The sequence below is a fragment of the Canis lupus genome, chromosome 16, assembly GCF_048164855.1.
Source record: "Canis lupus baileyi chromosome 16, mCanLup2.hap1, whole genome shotgun sequence".
In the NCBI taxonomy this organism is placed as follows: Eukaryota; Metazoa; Chordata; class Mammalia; order Carnivora; family Canidae; genus Canis; species Canis lupus.
In genome coordinates this window covers 60,814,954-60,828,477 of record NC_132853.1, presented here as the reverse complement: position 1 = coordinate 60,828,477, position 13,524 = coordinate 60,814,954, and the positions used below count along the sequence as shown (strand labels likewise).

At 56.7% G+C, this 13,524-nt stretch overlaps 1 protein-coding gene and 1 long non-coding RNA gene across 9 annotated transcripts in view; one reads left to right on the top strand and one right to left on the bottom strand.

Annotated features, from left to right (window-relative positions):
* Positions 1 to 13,524, top strand: part of CCDC57 (coiled-coil domain containing 57) — a 101,814-nt gene that overhangs the window by 73,775 nt on the left and 14,515 nt on the right. For 2 of the 8 annotated variants that reach the window (XR_012009408.1, XR_012009407.1), the window contains exon 20: positions 10,930 to 11,044. The exons of 4 other annotated variants lie outside the window; for them this stretch is intronic. Coding sequence is in view for 2 of the 4 variants with exons in the window: in XM_072782059.1 (XP_072638160.1) it covers positions 10,930 to 10,952 (23 nt within the window). In the remaining 2 variants the exon portion in view is untranslated. Of the gene's footprint in view, positions 1 to 5,297; positions 7,545 to 10,929; positions 11,048 to 13,524 lie in introns of those variants that run through there. 2 more of the 8 variants (XM_072782059.1, XM_072782060.1) reach the window with 2 other exon arrangements.
* Positions 6,913 to 11,933, bottom strand: LOC140607343 (uncharacterized). The gene is made up of 2 exons (XR_012009415.1): positions 11,491 to 11,933; positions 6,913 to 8,895 (listed from the first exon to the last, which is right to left on the bottom strand). It is a non-coding gene; the product is annotated as an uncharacterized lncRNA (long non-coding RNA).

Below are 13,524 nucleotides of genomic sequence, written 5' to 3'. Positions count from 1 at the left end.
GTGGTGTTTGCTCCCTTTGTCTCACTGATCTGTGGGAGCTCATCTTTATGGTGGAAATCTGGCTTTTTCTGAGACAGAATTACAGATCTCAGCCCCCCTCAGTGTCTCATCTGGTTTTGACTTTGCTTACACTGGTCTTTGTCACACACGTATTTTTCATCTTTATGCTCCTGAGTCACTGGGCATGTTGTTAATCCTCCCTGGATTTTGTGCCATATTTAGGCCTGTTCCACCCCAAGGTGAGACAGGTTTCTTTCACGGTTTCTTCTAACGTCATGGCTTCATGTTTTTGTGTTTAAAGCCACGATCACTGGGAATTCATCACGGTATATGTTATAAAATAGGGGCCAAACCTTTTTTTTCCGGTGGCCCGGGTGGCCACACAGCCGTCCCAGCCGCCGCGACTGAGTGACCGCGGCCCCACTTTGCTTTGCCCGCAGAGCTGATCCCCGGGCTCCTCCGGGGGCGGTGCCTGGGGCAGTGGGCCTGGCGCCACCCGGGCCGGGCCGCGCCTGCTGGTTGTCCCCGGCTTCCCGCTGTCCCCGGCTTCCCGGTGGCCACCGCAGCTCCGCAGCCCTCCCCCCGCGGTGCCTCTGCTTTCCCGGCCTCAGCCCTTCGGGCTCCTGCTTCCCTGACCCCTTTCCCGCCTTCCCGCGCCCTCCTGTTGGGGGGGCGGCCTCCATGGGAAGGCCGGCACCGTCCCCTGCGCCCCACTCGCGCCCCCAGAGCCTGCCGGGCCCCTGCCCGCCCCGTCTTAGTTTGTATTTTCTGCTCCGCATGCTTTGAACGGCTTTCCTTTCCCCCTGCCCTTCGCTGGGAAGGTCGCATTTGCCATCTCCTGCCGCTTCCTCGGCTGCCTTTCTTACGCTTCTCGTGGTTAGTCCCAACCTTGTAACGTAGTCTTCAAGTGTGAGGCCGGCGGGGTTGGACCCGACGGCCAGAAAAGAATTCTCGAGATGTCTTCGGGGCAAAATGGTGGGTTTATTAAAGCAGGACGACAGGTGAGCTGCGGCCCTGGAGTGTGGGGAGCAACTGATTACACACGTAGGGGTCGGGGAGACTGGCCATACAGAACATTCCAAAGGGACCTTTGTGCTCTGAAGACTTGCGGGACCCTGGAGGCCCGGCTGCGGCCGAACCAAGGCTGTGCATCCCTCCAGTGAGGCGGTGACGGGAGGACAGTTGGAGCCTCCTGGAGGAACGTTCCATTCTGCCTCCCCCAGTGTTTCTCAATAGGCTGCAGGCTATACGGACATTTAAATTTTTTTTAAGATTTTATTTATTCATTCGTGAGAGACACTCACAGAGAGAGGCAGAGACAGAGGCAGAGGGAGAAGCAGGCTCCACGCAGGGAGCCCAACGTGGGACTCGATCCTGGGACCCCAGGATCAGGCCCTGGGCTGAAGGTGGCGCTAAACCACTGAGCCACCTGGGCTGCCCACGAACATTTAATTTTACCTACATCTCCCTCTGCCTTTGTTTCCCGCGTCAGTCCCTCCCTGAACGATTTGGACCCCTCGATCTCTAAGGTTGCTGAGGGTGGAAGGCCTCGAGGTCTGTAACCTCCTCCTGCTGAGTAGGGGCCTGGAGGTGTCCCTGCCCGCGGGTTGGCACCCGTCAGTCGGGGAATTTATGTATCGAGTCACTGAAGGCAGAGGCAGCTACCCCAAGGTCGGCGACGTGTGGAGCCTCCCTGAGTAGGAAGGGTCGTCTCTCAACTAGAGGTGCGGAAGCACCTGAAGGAGTCTGGGCACCAGGCAGGGAGACACCATAAAGACAACAAAATGAGGTTGATACTATGATGAGCAAGAGAAGCCTGAATAAAAAGACCCTTGCTAGTTAACCAAACTCGCCCTCCAACTCTTTACTGTTGTTTGAAGAGAAGTTTGAGGTCTTCCACTGGTTCACAGGGATAAGAAGGCACGTGAGTTTGCTCGTTGGTTTCCCCTGACGGAGATACAGGTTTTATTGTAGGCCGATGAGCCCCCGAGGAGTGGGGCCACGTGACATGACCCCGAAGAGGCCCTTCCATTTTGGAGTTAAACCCCCTGCTATAGGAGCCCCCCTTCCTTTATGTTTTTTTTTTAGATTTTATTTATTTGAGAAAGAGAGTGATGAGAAAGAGAGCATGAGTGGGGGGTGGGGGTGGGGGTGCAGGGGGCAGAGGGAGAAGCAGACTCCCCCCTGAGCAAGGAGCCCGATGTGGGACTCGGTCCCAGGACGACCCCGGGATCATGACCTGAGGTGAAGGCAGACACTTCATCCACAGAGCCACCAGGCACCCAACTCCCAATCCTTTAAATCATGTCTGTGGGGATCCCTGGGTGGCGCAGCGGTTTGGCGCCTGCCTTTGGCCCAGGGCGCGATCCTGGAGACCCGGGATCGAATCCCACATCGGGCTCCCGGTGCATGGAGCCTGCTTCTCCCTCTGCCTGTGTCTCTGCGCCTCTCTCTCTCTCTGTGACTATCATAAATAAATAAAAATTAAAAAAATAAATAAATAAAAATAAATCATGTCTGTGGGGTTTATATGGGGTGGGTTGCTAGTGTCTGTCAAGTCAGGTTTCCGGAGGATATGGTTTGCATATTCATTTAGAGATTTATGAATTAACCTGGCCTTGAGTAAATAATTTAATAGAGCATTATAGTCTCCGTCGATTGATAGGTCTATAGGAGAAAAGGTTTGCCACATAGTAACTCCAAAGGGACAATAACTAATAACTCTGTTGAATGCGTTGGGGCAACTCTCACCCAAAGAACCCCTTATCGGTAAAAGAATAATCCAGTTTTCTTGAGTCTCAATGCTTAGAATCTATCTACAAAGACGTGTTACTGAAACGTTTTCTCTCTACCGTAGCCCTCACCTGTATACAGAGGTAGCCAAATCGGGACCTAGTCATTTGTAAAACGAGTCCAGTTTTAACAAAACGTGACCTAATGATTTATATAAGCTCAGGAGGAACAGAGATTGATCATTTAGATCTTTCAGAATCCACTTTGCTGGAAATTTTTATAAGGAATCTCTAGGTTGAACTTCTGGTAGCCTCTCCAGGCCAGAAGCCAAGTCCAGTACTTGTCAGACATGCCTGTAATGCCTGTAGATTTGGGCGTATTCCTCTTCTCAAGGTCCCCAGGGTATCCTGAGGCTCCTGCACCTGCCAGGAACTGACATTCTTTACTCCCTGGTGAGGCCGTTGGGAGCTCCGGCCCAGGTATCCGGCCAACATCTCCAAGGGGCTTTACGGCTCCAGGTTTCAGAAAATCAGCCTTCATTCCTTCAAGCTGCTTAGTCATATCTGAGTCTACGCCTGTCTCTCAAAGATGACGCTCCGCCAAACCTTGGTAAAATAACCGATGTTTCCAGTGGTGTCCTGTTACAAGAACAGGTTCTTATTGAATGTATGCAAATGACCATGGTCGCCACGGAAGAAAGGACACTGACCAGGACCTTTAGGATTTCAGAGGGTTCAGGTAGAAAAGTTAAAGGCTTCAGTTTGCTGGCAGAGGAATACTTTATTATTCCCATATGTCGCTGATGTCCTAAGACAAAGTTTCCTCAGGCTGGAAGAGCAAAGAGCAAATATTAAAGAACTGGCAATGTTTCAAACAAGAGTCATAAACTGTAATCATTCTCAGTTTAGTTAGTTCTGGAAATTCTTACTAATTTCAGTTTTATGATCCTAAAGATACTGAATACCTGTATTTTTCCTAACAGTCCTTTGTATGAATCCTCTTGAAGATCAAACCCATTTTTCAAGAGAATAAGAACAGTAACTGTAAATGAAAAACTCAAAAATGGCCGTGGCTAAAGATCTGTTGAGAGGTCACAACGTAGCTGACAGGGAAATCTGGTTATTTCTGCCACACAGCACTTCAGTAATCAGAATGTCAAGTGATGGCCTTATACCAAGTGATGGCCGAAGACTTTAGGAATTGCATATCCTCTCTGCAATATTACAGCATTTACCCAAGCAATATAACCTAAGGCTTATTATTTAACAGTTCTTCCAGAGGAACTTAACATGCCAAATAAAAAGACTTAATGAGTCAAAAGAATCTTGGAAAATTTGTTAAAACCTTAGGAAGTTTTAAACAGCAAGAGAAAGAGAAAACACACAGAGGCAGAGGGAGAAGCAGACGCCCGCTGAGCAGGGAGCCCGACGCGGTGAGGAGTCCCTGGACCTGGAGCAGGACCTGAGCTCGAGGCAGACGCCCAATCACTGAGGCCCCTAGGCGCCTCTGGATCTGTTTAAAAGTCAGTTTGTTCCCCATTGTCAGCTTTTACCTGGGGCACTGGTGGAGAAACATGGAGTGGGTGGTGTTAAGTCCAGGATGTGTTCTTGGCTCCTCGAGAGGAGGGTGGGAGGAGAATCAAGGGTGGTCTAGAAGCCAGTGTGCAGGCCGCACCTAGGATGGCGCAGAGCAGGAGGAGGGGGCCGGAAGGCAGGAGAGAGGGCCCCCGGTTCTAGAGCTCAGCAGACCCGATGGAGGAGCACACACCATGTTTTCCCGCCAACAAGGGGGAGTAGACAGTCCGTGGCCAGAGAAGAGAAGAATTTCCCCCAAAGGGACTTTCAGCAGCTGCTTGGGAAGATTAGTTAAAGTCCCTGCCCTGAGGTAGCCTCACCCAAGGCCATGGTTCCAGTTACAGCCGTTAACCTGGGACAGGAGTGAGGGAGCTGCCCCCGGCACAGCCAGAGGGACCCTGTGGAGCCCCCTTGGGTAGGAAGGCCTGCGTTCCCCAGGTAACCAGGGTTTTTCGGAGGAGGCCTATTTAGATAATCATCAGCACGAGGGAGTTTACTGGTCTAGTTACGACCAAACATGTTCTATTAGAGGCCCTTAGGTCCGGGTCCCAATTCAGAGCCCTGAAGGCCTGGGATGGACCTCGGTAGGGCCATCTGTTTGCCCTGTTTCCTGCAGGAGAGATCTAGCTGATAGATCCTACTGAGCCCGGGCAGGACCTTTCTTACGTTCTGTAATCTGAATGGTTTCCCTTGGGTTGAAAAAGCACCACAAGGGAGTGTTTGGGGACTGAAGAGACAAGGGCCGTTACCAAAAAAAATCTCCCCAACTCCCGGTGGCGTCCCTTGGATGCAACCGCCATGATCACGGCCCGTAACGGCCCCTGTAGGAGGGCAGCCTGCCTGCCCCGCGCTGCCCACCACATTCTAGGTGACGCTGCGGTGTATGGACCCCAGTGTGCCTGCCTTCAGGGCCCCTTGGGACCCTCCATTTTTAACCCCTGGAGAACACCAGACAAGTCTTACAGCAAAGTGCCCAACTTTGTACCGTAGGCAGCAGAGGACATTGACAGAAGCCAGTGAAGACCAATCCGCCGTGGTGTGAGCAACAGTCCAACTCGTGCGTCCTTACCGCCAACTTCCCTCAGACACGGTCCCCAGTTGGATCTGATTCCATCAGGTACTGGTTTTGGCCGGCTCCCAGTGGAGGTCCCTCAGCCGGACCAGCGTGGGGGGGTCACGGTGGACCAATGAGGAGGGAACCTCACGCAGAAGCCTGAGATCGGCAGCCGTCCTGGTGACTCGGGTGGCTGTCCCGTGCCCAAGACAGACAACCTTGAGGAAGGACAGGATACAGAGAGCGCATCGGGTTCCTGGGTCTTACTACCATCCCGCCCAGGGGACTGCGTAGCCACGGGCAGAGGATCACGGCCTGAGCTGTCGGCAGGGACGTGTCCCAGGAAGACTGCGCCCCTTGAAGGGTCCCGGGAAGGAGCGTGAAGGAGGAGGAAGTCCTCACCCAGTGTGCACCGTGACCCACAGTCCAGGCGAGAAGACTCAGGGCCCCACGCTGAGAAGAGCCTGCCGGCCCCTCGGCCTGTGTCTCTGTCTCTGTGTCTCTCATGAATAAACGAACAAAATCTTTGAAAAAAAAAAATGCCACCGTCATGCTTGAAGGCACATCCTTGAAGCACATGTCAAGAAGGTAAAGAATTCCTTTTTTTAAAAATTGTAGGGATCCCTGGGTGGCGCAGCGGTTTGGCGCCTGCCTTTGGCCCAGGGCACGATCCTGGAGACCCGGGATCGAATCCCACGTCGGGCTCCCAGTGCATGGAGCCTGCTTCTCCCTCTGCCTGTGTCTCTGCCTCTCTCCCTTTCTCTCTCTGTGACTATCATAAATAAAAAAAAAAAAAAAAAAAAAAATTGTATTTATTTATTCATGAGAGACACAGAGAGAGGCAGAGATGCAGGCAGAGGGAGAAGCAGGCTCTTTGTGGGGAGCCCCATGCGGTCCCAGGACCCCGGGGTCATGCCCTGAGCCGGAGGCAGACGCTCCACCACTGAGCCACTTGGGCGCCCTACAAAAATCCTACAAAGGAAGAGCCCTGGCTGCTGACTGATCACCACCGTCAGCTCTGGCCCCAAGGCCTCTGTCAAACTGCGTGAACTTGACACTGGGTGTCACAGCCTCACGGTGTTTAGAAAGCAAGTGACAAAAGTCAGGACCCACCTAGGGTGGGGATGTGACAGGTGATGCTGCCCAGACAGCAGGGACGGGGAGGGGCCCCACCCCCGTCCGTGGGTGGGAAGGTGAGCGGCCCCGGGCTCCGCCTGCCTCTGCCCCCCGAGGACAGGGCCCTCGCCCTCATGCAGCCTGCAGGACCTTTAGCGCCAGGAGCAAGGTCTACGTGGTCGGAGGACCTTAGTTCTCCATGACTCTGACCTGCTCGGGCCCCAAGGACAGGCGGTGGCCAAGACGGGCCATAAAGATGCCCAGAAACCCGATTCCCACTGAGCGTGGCGTCCTGCACAGCGGGTGCAGGGCGCGGGGCGGAGGACGCAGGAGAGCGGGACGGGGTAGCTGAGCTCCCTGGGTTCGGGGAAATGAGAGAGGACGTTCGGGACGCCAAGAGCCACGAGGAAAGACCAGACAGACTTAAGAGCAAACGAGTCTACGGAACGAAAGATGTAATCATTCAAAGTCAAAGCTTGGGCTTGACAGAGGATTCTGTGCTGCCTCAGCGACGCGGCCCTGACAGGAGGGTCACCAGAGGCAGAGACGTGGCCGGGGACGCAGGAAGCAGGGGGGCAGGGGCCGTGGAAGGCGGGGGCAGGGCCAGAGCCGAGGCAGGGCCAGAGCCACGGCAGGACAGGATCCCGCAAAGGCGCCCCTCGGCCCGGGAAGCCTCGCACACCCCCATGTGCAGACGTCGGCGACGCGCTGGCGTGTGTACAGCACTCAGGTCACCCTTGGCCAGACGCTGCCACCTGCCAAGAGCTGAGGCCCGGCCCGACGGCGGCCTCCTGTCAGCCACAGCAGGGGCGGAGGCCCAGGGCCCCACAGAGACTGCGGGCACCGAGAACTGAGCAACTTTGCCACCGCCTGTCCCTCCTTTTAAGACATAAATCCAGAGTCAGAGTTGGCGCACGTTTCTGTAAAGGGCCAAGCAGTAAGTGTCCTCGGCCTTGTGGCCCCACAGCGTCTCTCGCCACTGTGCAATTCTCGGCCTGAAAGAGCCACAGACCAGCTGTTCACAAGGGGCGGGGCCGCCTGCGAATAAAACTTTATTTAGAAAAACAGGTGATAGCAATGCTGTTTCTTTCTTTTTTTTCTTAAGATTTCATTTATTTATTCATGAGAGACACAGAGAGGCAGAGACACGGGCAGAGGGAGAAGCAGGCTCCATGCAGGGAGCCACATGCGGGACTCGATCCCGGGACCCCGGGGTCACGCCCTGAGCCGGAGGCAGTCGCTCGGCCCCTGAGCCACCCAGGCGTCCCAGCAACGTTGCTGCTTAAGCTGAATGCACAGGTGTTTGTTTTATTCTTATTTATTTTTTCAAGTAACCCACACTCACAAGCCCCAGATGAAGCGTCGTGCGCTCCAGCAGTGGGCCAGCCAGGTGCCCCCGTGTCTAGTCACCTTATTTCTGTCCTTTAAACTGTGCGTGTAGGTGTGTCGGTGAAGCCTGGGAATCCCCTGTGATGAACGTCCTAGCAAAGAGTGGTCCCCAGGGCATGTGGCAGGGAGGGCAGGACGGTGCCCGGGGCGCAGTGGTCCGGGTGCGCAGGTGGCCCGTGGCCACGGGAGCAGCTGGAGGGCGGAAGGGGTGGACAGCCGCAGGTGCCGTGCTAGGGGTGGGGGTGCTCCAGGGGCCACGGGCGGGGGGGCGCCTGTGTGGGAGGAGGGGGGTTGAGGCAACCTGCTCCTGTGTCCCCAGCCCCCGGGCCGGCCCTTGGCAAGGTGCGAGGCTGGGCTCGGACGGGCGAGTGCAGGCGGGGAGTGGGCTGCGACGGCAGGGGTGCGGGTGACCACCGCCAGGTGTCCGGGGGACGGCCGGGGCAGCGGGCTGCCATCAGTCTCTGTTGCTGCCTGCTCCCCCGTGCGACCTGGGCCTCGGCAGTGCGGAGGAGGCCGGGGAGGCCCGCAGCAGCCAGTTGGGAAACAGTCGTCAGACAGGTCGGGAAGCCCGTGGGAGGGGACGGTTACGCCGCGCCAGGCCCGCAGTGAGTGGGCGGCCAGCTGCCTACCGTGGGCGCGGCCGAACCCGCCCTGCGTGGGGGGCCATCGCGGCGGGCCCCACGCAGCACAGGTCACAGGCCAACCCGGCGAAGTGAATGAGCGCGCCTGACCCCCTCCCCGCGCCGGGGGCCTTTGGTGACCGTCCTGCCACGCGGTGCGCCTGGCACGGCTGCGGAGCGACACGCTGACCCGATGTCGGCGTCCTTGAGCTCGCTGTCAGGGCCCGGGCGGAGGGGCCTGAACCCTGCGACTCCTCCGGCCCGAGCGTCGCACCTGGGAAGGGCGTGCGTGTCTGGGTTCTGCCAGCGGAGGGCTCAGGCGCCGCTTAGGGAGGCCGGGAGGTCGGGGCGGACGGCGCCCTGTGGTGACACAGCAGGACGGAACATCCCGTGTGGCTTTTGGTTCACCCTGTGATTCATGGGGGTGAGAGGAGGAGGTGGACGTGAACGCGACTCAGGTGTTCTCGTGTCCGCACACCTCTGCTCCCCTCGTAGCCGGGGCGTTCAGGACTGAACTACCTGTATGATACTCACTTTGTGTAAGGATATTTTTTAGTTCAAGATTTTCTTTATTCCTGAGAGACACACACAGGCAGAGACACGGGCAGAGGGAGGAGCAGGCTCCTGCAGGAGCCCGAGCGGGACTCGATCCCGGGACCCAGGGTCATGCCCTGGGCCGAAGGCACACGCCCCACCGCTGAGCCCCGGCGGCCCCTGGGGAAGGAACCTTTTTAAGCCTCACTAGTATCTTCAAAGCTACTGTCAGGAAGGCAGGAGCTCGAGACGTGAGTGTGGGATCCTAAGCATTTACGGCAAAGCACAATGTGGGGCATTGGTCCCCAAATAAGCAGTCTGGAAGCTCCCTTCTAGAAACTGGGATGAAGGGTCTCCTGCGTTTGCCCATCTTCGGTGCGTTGTCAGTAGGGATCGTGGACGCTCAAAAATGGTAAGGAAATCGTTGAATGGTGTGGACATCTGTGATCAAACATGGAGATCCACTTTTCTTAGATGGTGTTTCTCATGGCACATGGTGCTCGTGCTCCCTGGTTTCGAGGTGGGACTGGAGCCGCCTCATCCTGCCCCCAGCAGGCCCGGCCGCACCCCCACCCCCGTGCCTGCTCCGCTGCTGGGTGACCCAGTGCACGCGGGGCCTTAGGGTCCCAGTGGCCCCTGCTCCATCCTGTCCAAGGCCTTGGGCCCCTCCACTCCCAGCTGCCTTCTGTCCAGGCCCATCCCCTGACCCCAGCCCTCTGTCCCCTCTCCCCCGCAGGGCCCCGGGGCTGTGACCTGCTGCCCCCCAGCCCCCTGCAGCCTGCCCCTGCAGACACCTCTGCCCCACCTCCTTTCCCAGCACCTGCCTCCACCTCAGGGCCCTTCCTTCCCCGCTAAGCTCTCGCCATCCTGGGGGCTGGGGTGGGGCACCGTCCTTGACCCTGCCCCGCCCCTGGTCAGCACAAGCAGGTATACAATAGGTGCTCAATCTCATTGAGCAGGGAGATACTGGAAGAATGGAGCCAGGGAGGCCCTGAGTCTGCAGCTGGGGGAGGGGGCGGGGGGGACGGGGGGGGGGCGGGGGGGGGATCGAGATTCCCGGGAGGAGGTGGGATTGGAGCAGCACTGCCGGGGAGGTGCTGAGGAAGGAGTATCCCGGGAGGAGGCAGGAGGCGTCGTGTGCTCTCAAGCTGTTGCCCTGCGTAGACGGTGGGAACATGGGCAGTTTCCTGGAAGCTACGTGAGGGGGTTTCGGGGCTCGAGCAACAGGCCTGTGGAGAGGTCATTCACGGCAAGACCCAACCCTCGGAGGGGTGCAGGGCGTCGCGGGTGGGGGCGAGTGGGGGCGGCACGGACCCCCCAGTGGGGGCAGCTGCCCGCTGAGGTGCCCCCAGGCAGTCACATGGCTTAAAATCCAACCTAAAAATACACAGAATCAGAACTGAGGAATCACACACAAGAAGGGCAACCTGGGATGTGATTTAAAAAATCACAACTAGGGATCCCTGGGTGGCGCAGCGGTTTGGCGCCTGCCTTTGGCCCAGGGCGCGATCCTGGAGACCCTGGATCGAATCCCACGTCAGGCTCCCGGTGCATGGAGCCTGCTTCTCCCTCTGCCTGTGTCTCTGCCCCTCTCTCTCTCTCTCTGTGACTATCATAAATAAATAAATAAATAATTAATTAAAAAAAAATAAAATAAAATAAAATAAAAAATCACAACTATAGGGGATCCCTGGGGGGCTCAGTGGTTGAGCGTCCGCCTTCAGCTCAGGGCGTGACCCCAGGGTCCCGGGATCGAGTCCCGCATCAGGCGTCAGGCATGGAGCCTGCTTCTCCCTCAGCCTGCGTCTCTGCCTCTCTCTGTGTCTCTCAGCAATAAATCTAAATTTTTAAAAAGTAACAACTATCTACAATGATTCTTTTTTAACTACAATATTAATCCAATTGGAAGGATTTTCTCAGGATGACACATGAATAAGTCACCAGGTTGGCGGGGACATGCGCTCAGCCAGGACAGCACCCGAAGATCACAGCGTCGGCCCCTCCGGCAAGCAGCAGCTGCCCTGGTAAGCCGGACCCAGCAGGCGAGGCCGGGGCGCCAGCGCTTCTGGGAGTGCGGTTTGCCGGGGTGACCGGGCAGGGCCAGTTAGAGCCGTTGGCCCCCCAGGGGTCCCCGCACGCACGCTCGGGGTACGGGATGCCCGCTGGGGCTAAGGGGGCGCAGACCTCGGCGACCTGTGCCCCGCACCACGAATGGTGCCCAGGGTTTGGTGAAAAGTCAGTCCACCCCTCCCGCCCCCCGCCGTCCCCACCCCCCGTCCCGCCTCCGTCCCCCAGGCCACCCGCACCTGTCCCTGCTCCTCTTCCACATGCCCTGCGCTCTGTGGCCATAGAGGCAAATACGTAGGGTGTGCATCACACCAGTAGGCAGCTTGCTTTTTCATTCCCACCTGGGCCTTCTGCTCGGTACCCCCGAGAGGTCGGTGATCCGACTCGTGACGACGTTCTTTACCTGAAACACTTCGTGTTCATTGATGTTTAAATGGCCTGTGGTCTTAGCTCCCAGACTGTGCTGCAGCGAGCCATCCTGTGTTCATGCAGGGCTGTGGGAGTCTGTTGTCAGAATAATCCAGAAGTGAAATCGCTGGGTCAAAGGTATGAGTGGTTTGACTTCTGCACGGTGTTTCCAAATCGCCCTGGAGAAGTTGGCCCAACTTGTGCTCGTGGCTGCAGGCTGTGACAGTGTCTTTCCTAACTCCCATACTGGTACTGGTGGATTTTTTTTCCTTAAGATTTCATTTATTTGAGAGAGAGAGAGAATCTCAAGCAGACTCTGAGCAGAAAGCCCCACGTGGGGCTTGATCCCATGAGCCTGAGCCGAAATGAAGAGTCGGCCGCCTGACTGACGGTGCCACCCAGGTGCCCCCAGTACTGGTGGAATTTTTTTTTTTAAAGATTTTTTATTTATTTATTTATTCATGATAGTCACACAGAGAGAGAGAGAGAGAGAGGCAGAGACACAGGCAGAGGGAGAAGCAGGCTCCATGCAGGGAGCCCGACGTGGGATTCGATCCCGGGTCTCCAGGATCGCGCCCTGGGCCAAAGGCAAGCGCCAAACCGCTGCGCCACCCAGGGATCCCTACTGGTGGATTTTTATCGAGCATTTTCCTTTATGCCAATCTTGATAGACGAAAAATATATTTCATGATTGGTTTTAATTTGCAGTTTCTAAACTCCAAGTGAGGCTGGCCACCTTCCGTGTGCTCTGATTGTCGTCAGGCCTCACAGCCTGTATAGGGGCGACTAGGAAAGCTCGCGGAGTAAGGACGTGCACGTCGTGATTTGCAGGAGTCAGAACACAGCGGGGCTGGGGGGCTGTGCTCCTGGGGCGGGGGGCTGCCGTGAGCACTGCCGCCTGTGCCCTGCCATCACTGCTGTACCCCGAGAGCACTAACCCATCTGCACAGCTACTGGAGTCCCACTTTTGAGTAAGGAAACTGAGGCCGGGGGGCACGGAGTGCCCGCCTGAGGTCCCAGGTCCCAGCCCTCCGTGTACCACAGGGTTCCAGAGGGGGCGTCCTGACCCCCACAGGGCGCACAGTCAGGGGGAGCCACGACTGTCCTGGAGCTCACACAGACATTGGCTGGGAGCTCCCGACGCGTGGAACCGCAGGGTCACGCTCCTCTGGAACAGGAGGTCAGTCTGTCCCGGAGACCTCACCCACCTGAGGCCCATCCTGTTGTGAGTGGTGGTGGCGGTGGCTCAGGGGCATCCCAGGTGCTCCCCTGGCAGAGACCCTCACCCTCCCTCCCCTGGTGCCCCCAAGGGGAGCCCTCGGGGGATCAAAATGATGAGGGACAGAGGGGTGATGGCAACTTTTAAAGAGTACGATGTGGGTGTTAATTTTTTTTCTTTAAATTTTTGGGGTTTTTTGAAAATTACATTACATTACATTGAATTACATTGAATTAAATTCAATGTTCTTGAAATTAAACATTTTTCTCTTTAAAAAAGGGTTGCATAAAATGTTGAGAAAAGGGTACACACAATGCTATTAACTGGCTACTAACCCAAAATTAGTTTTAAATCCCGTGTAGTCAGGATATTTCCATACAGACCTCTCTACAGAGCTGACACCTAAATCAGATAACCACGTTGCCAGGCTTTTCTTATCCAACGATCCAGATAAAAACAAAACCAGCCGCCTCTTGCTCATAGCCCAAATGCTTGCGGAGCCCACACCAGCACCACAGAGGCCTGGCGTGCGCCTGCCACAGCGGGTCCCTTTCTCAGCAGTTCCCAGAGCCGGGAGGTCGGGGCTCTGCGTTCCCCTGGAGAGACGCGGGCCCAGAGTGCTCCCATGAGGTCTCACAGCTCCCAGCCAGTGGAGCAGGACCGGAGTCCAAGCAGACCCTGAGTTCACTGGCTGAGATCAGCCCCAGACGCCAGTGCCCCTGGGCACCAGGCAGCAGGTGGCTGGGTGAAGGCGTGCAGGGGCTGTGCTAACTGCCAGGCGGCACTGTGCGTGGGGGTGGTGACGCCTGG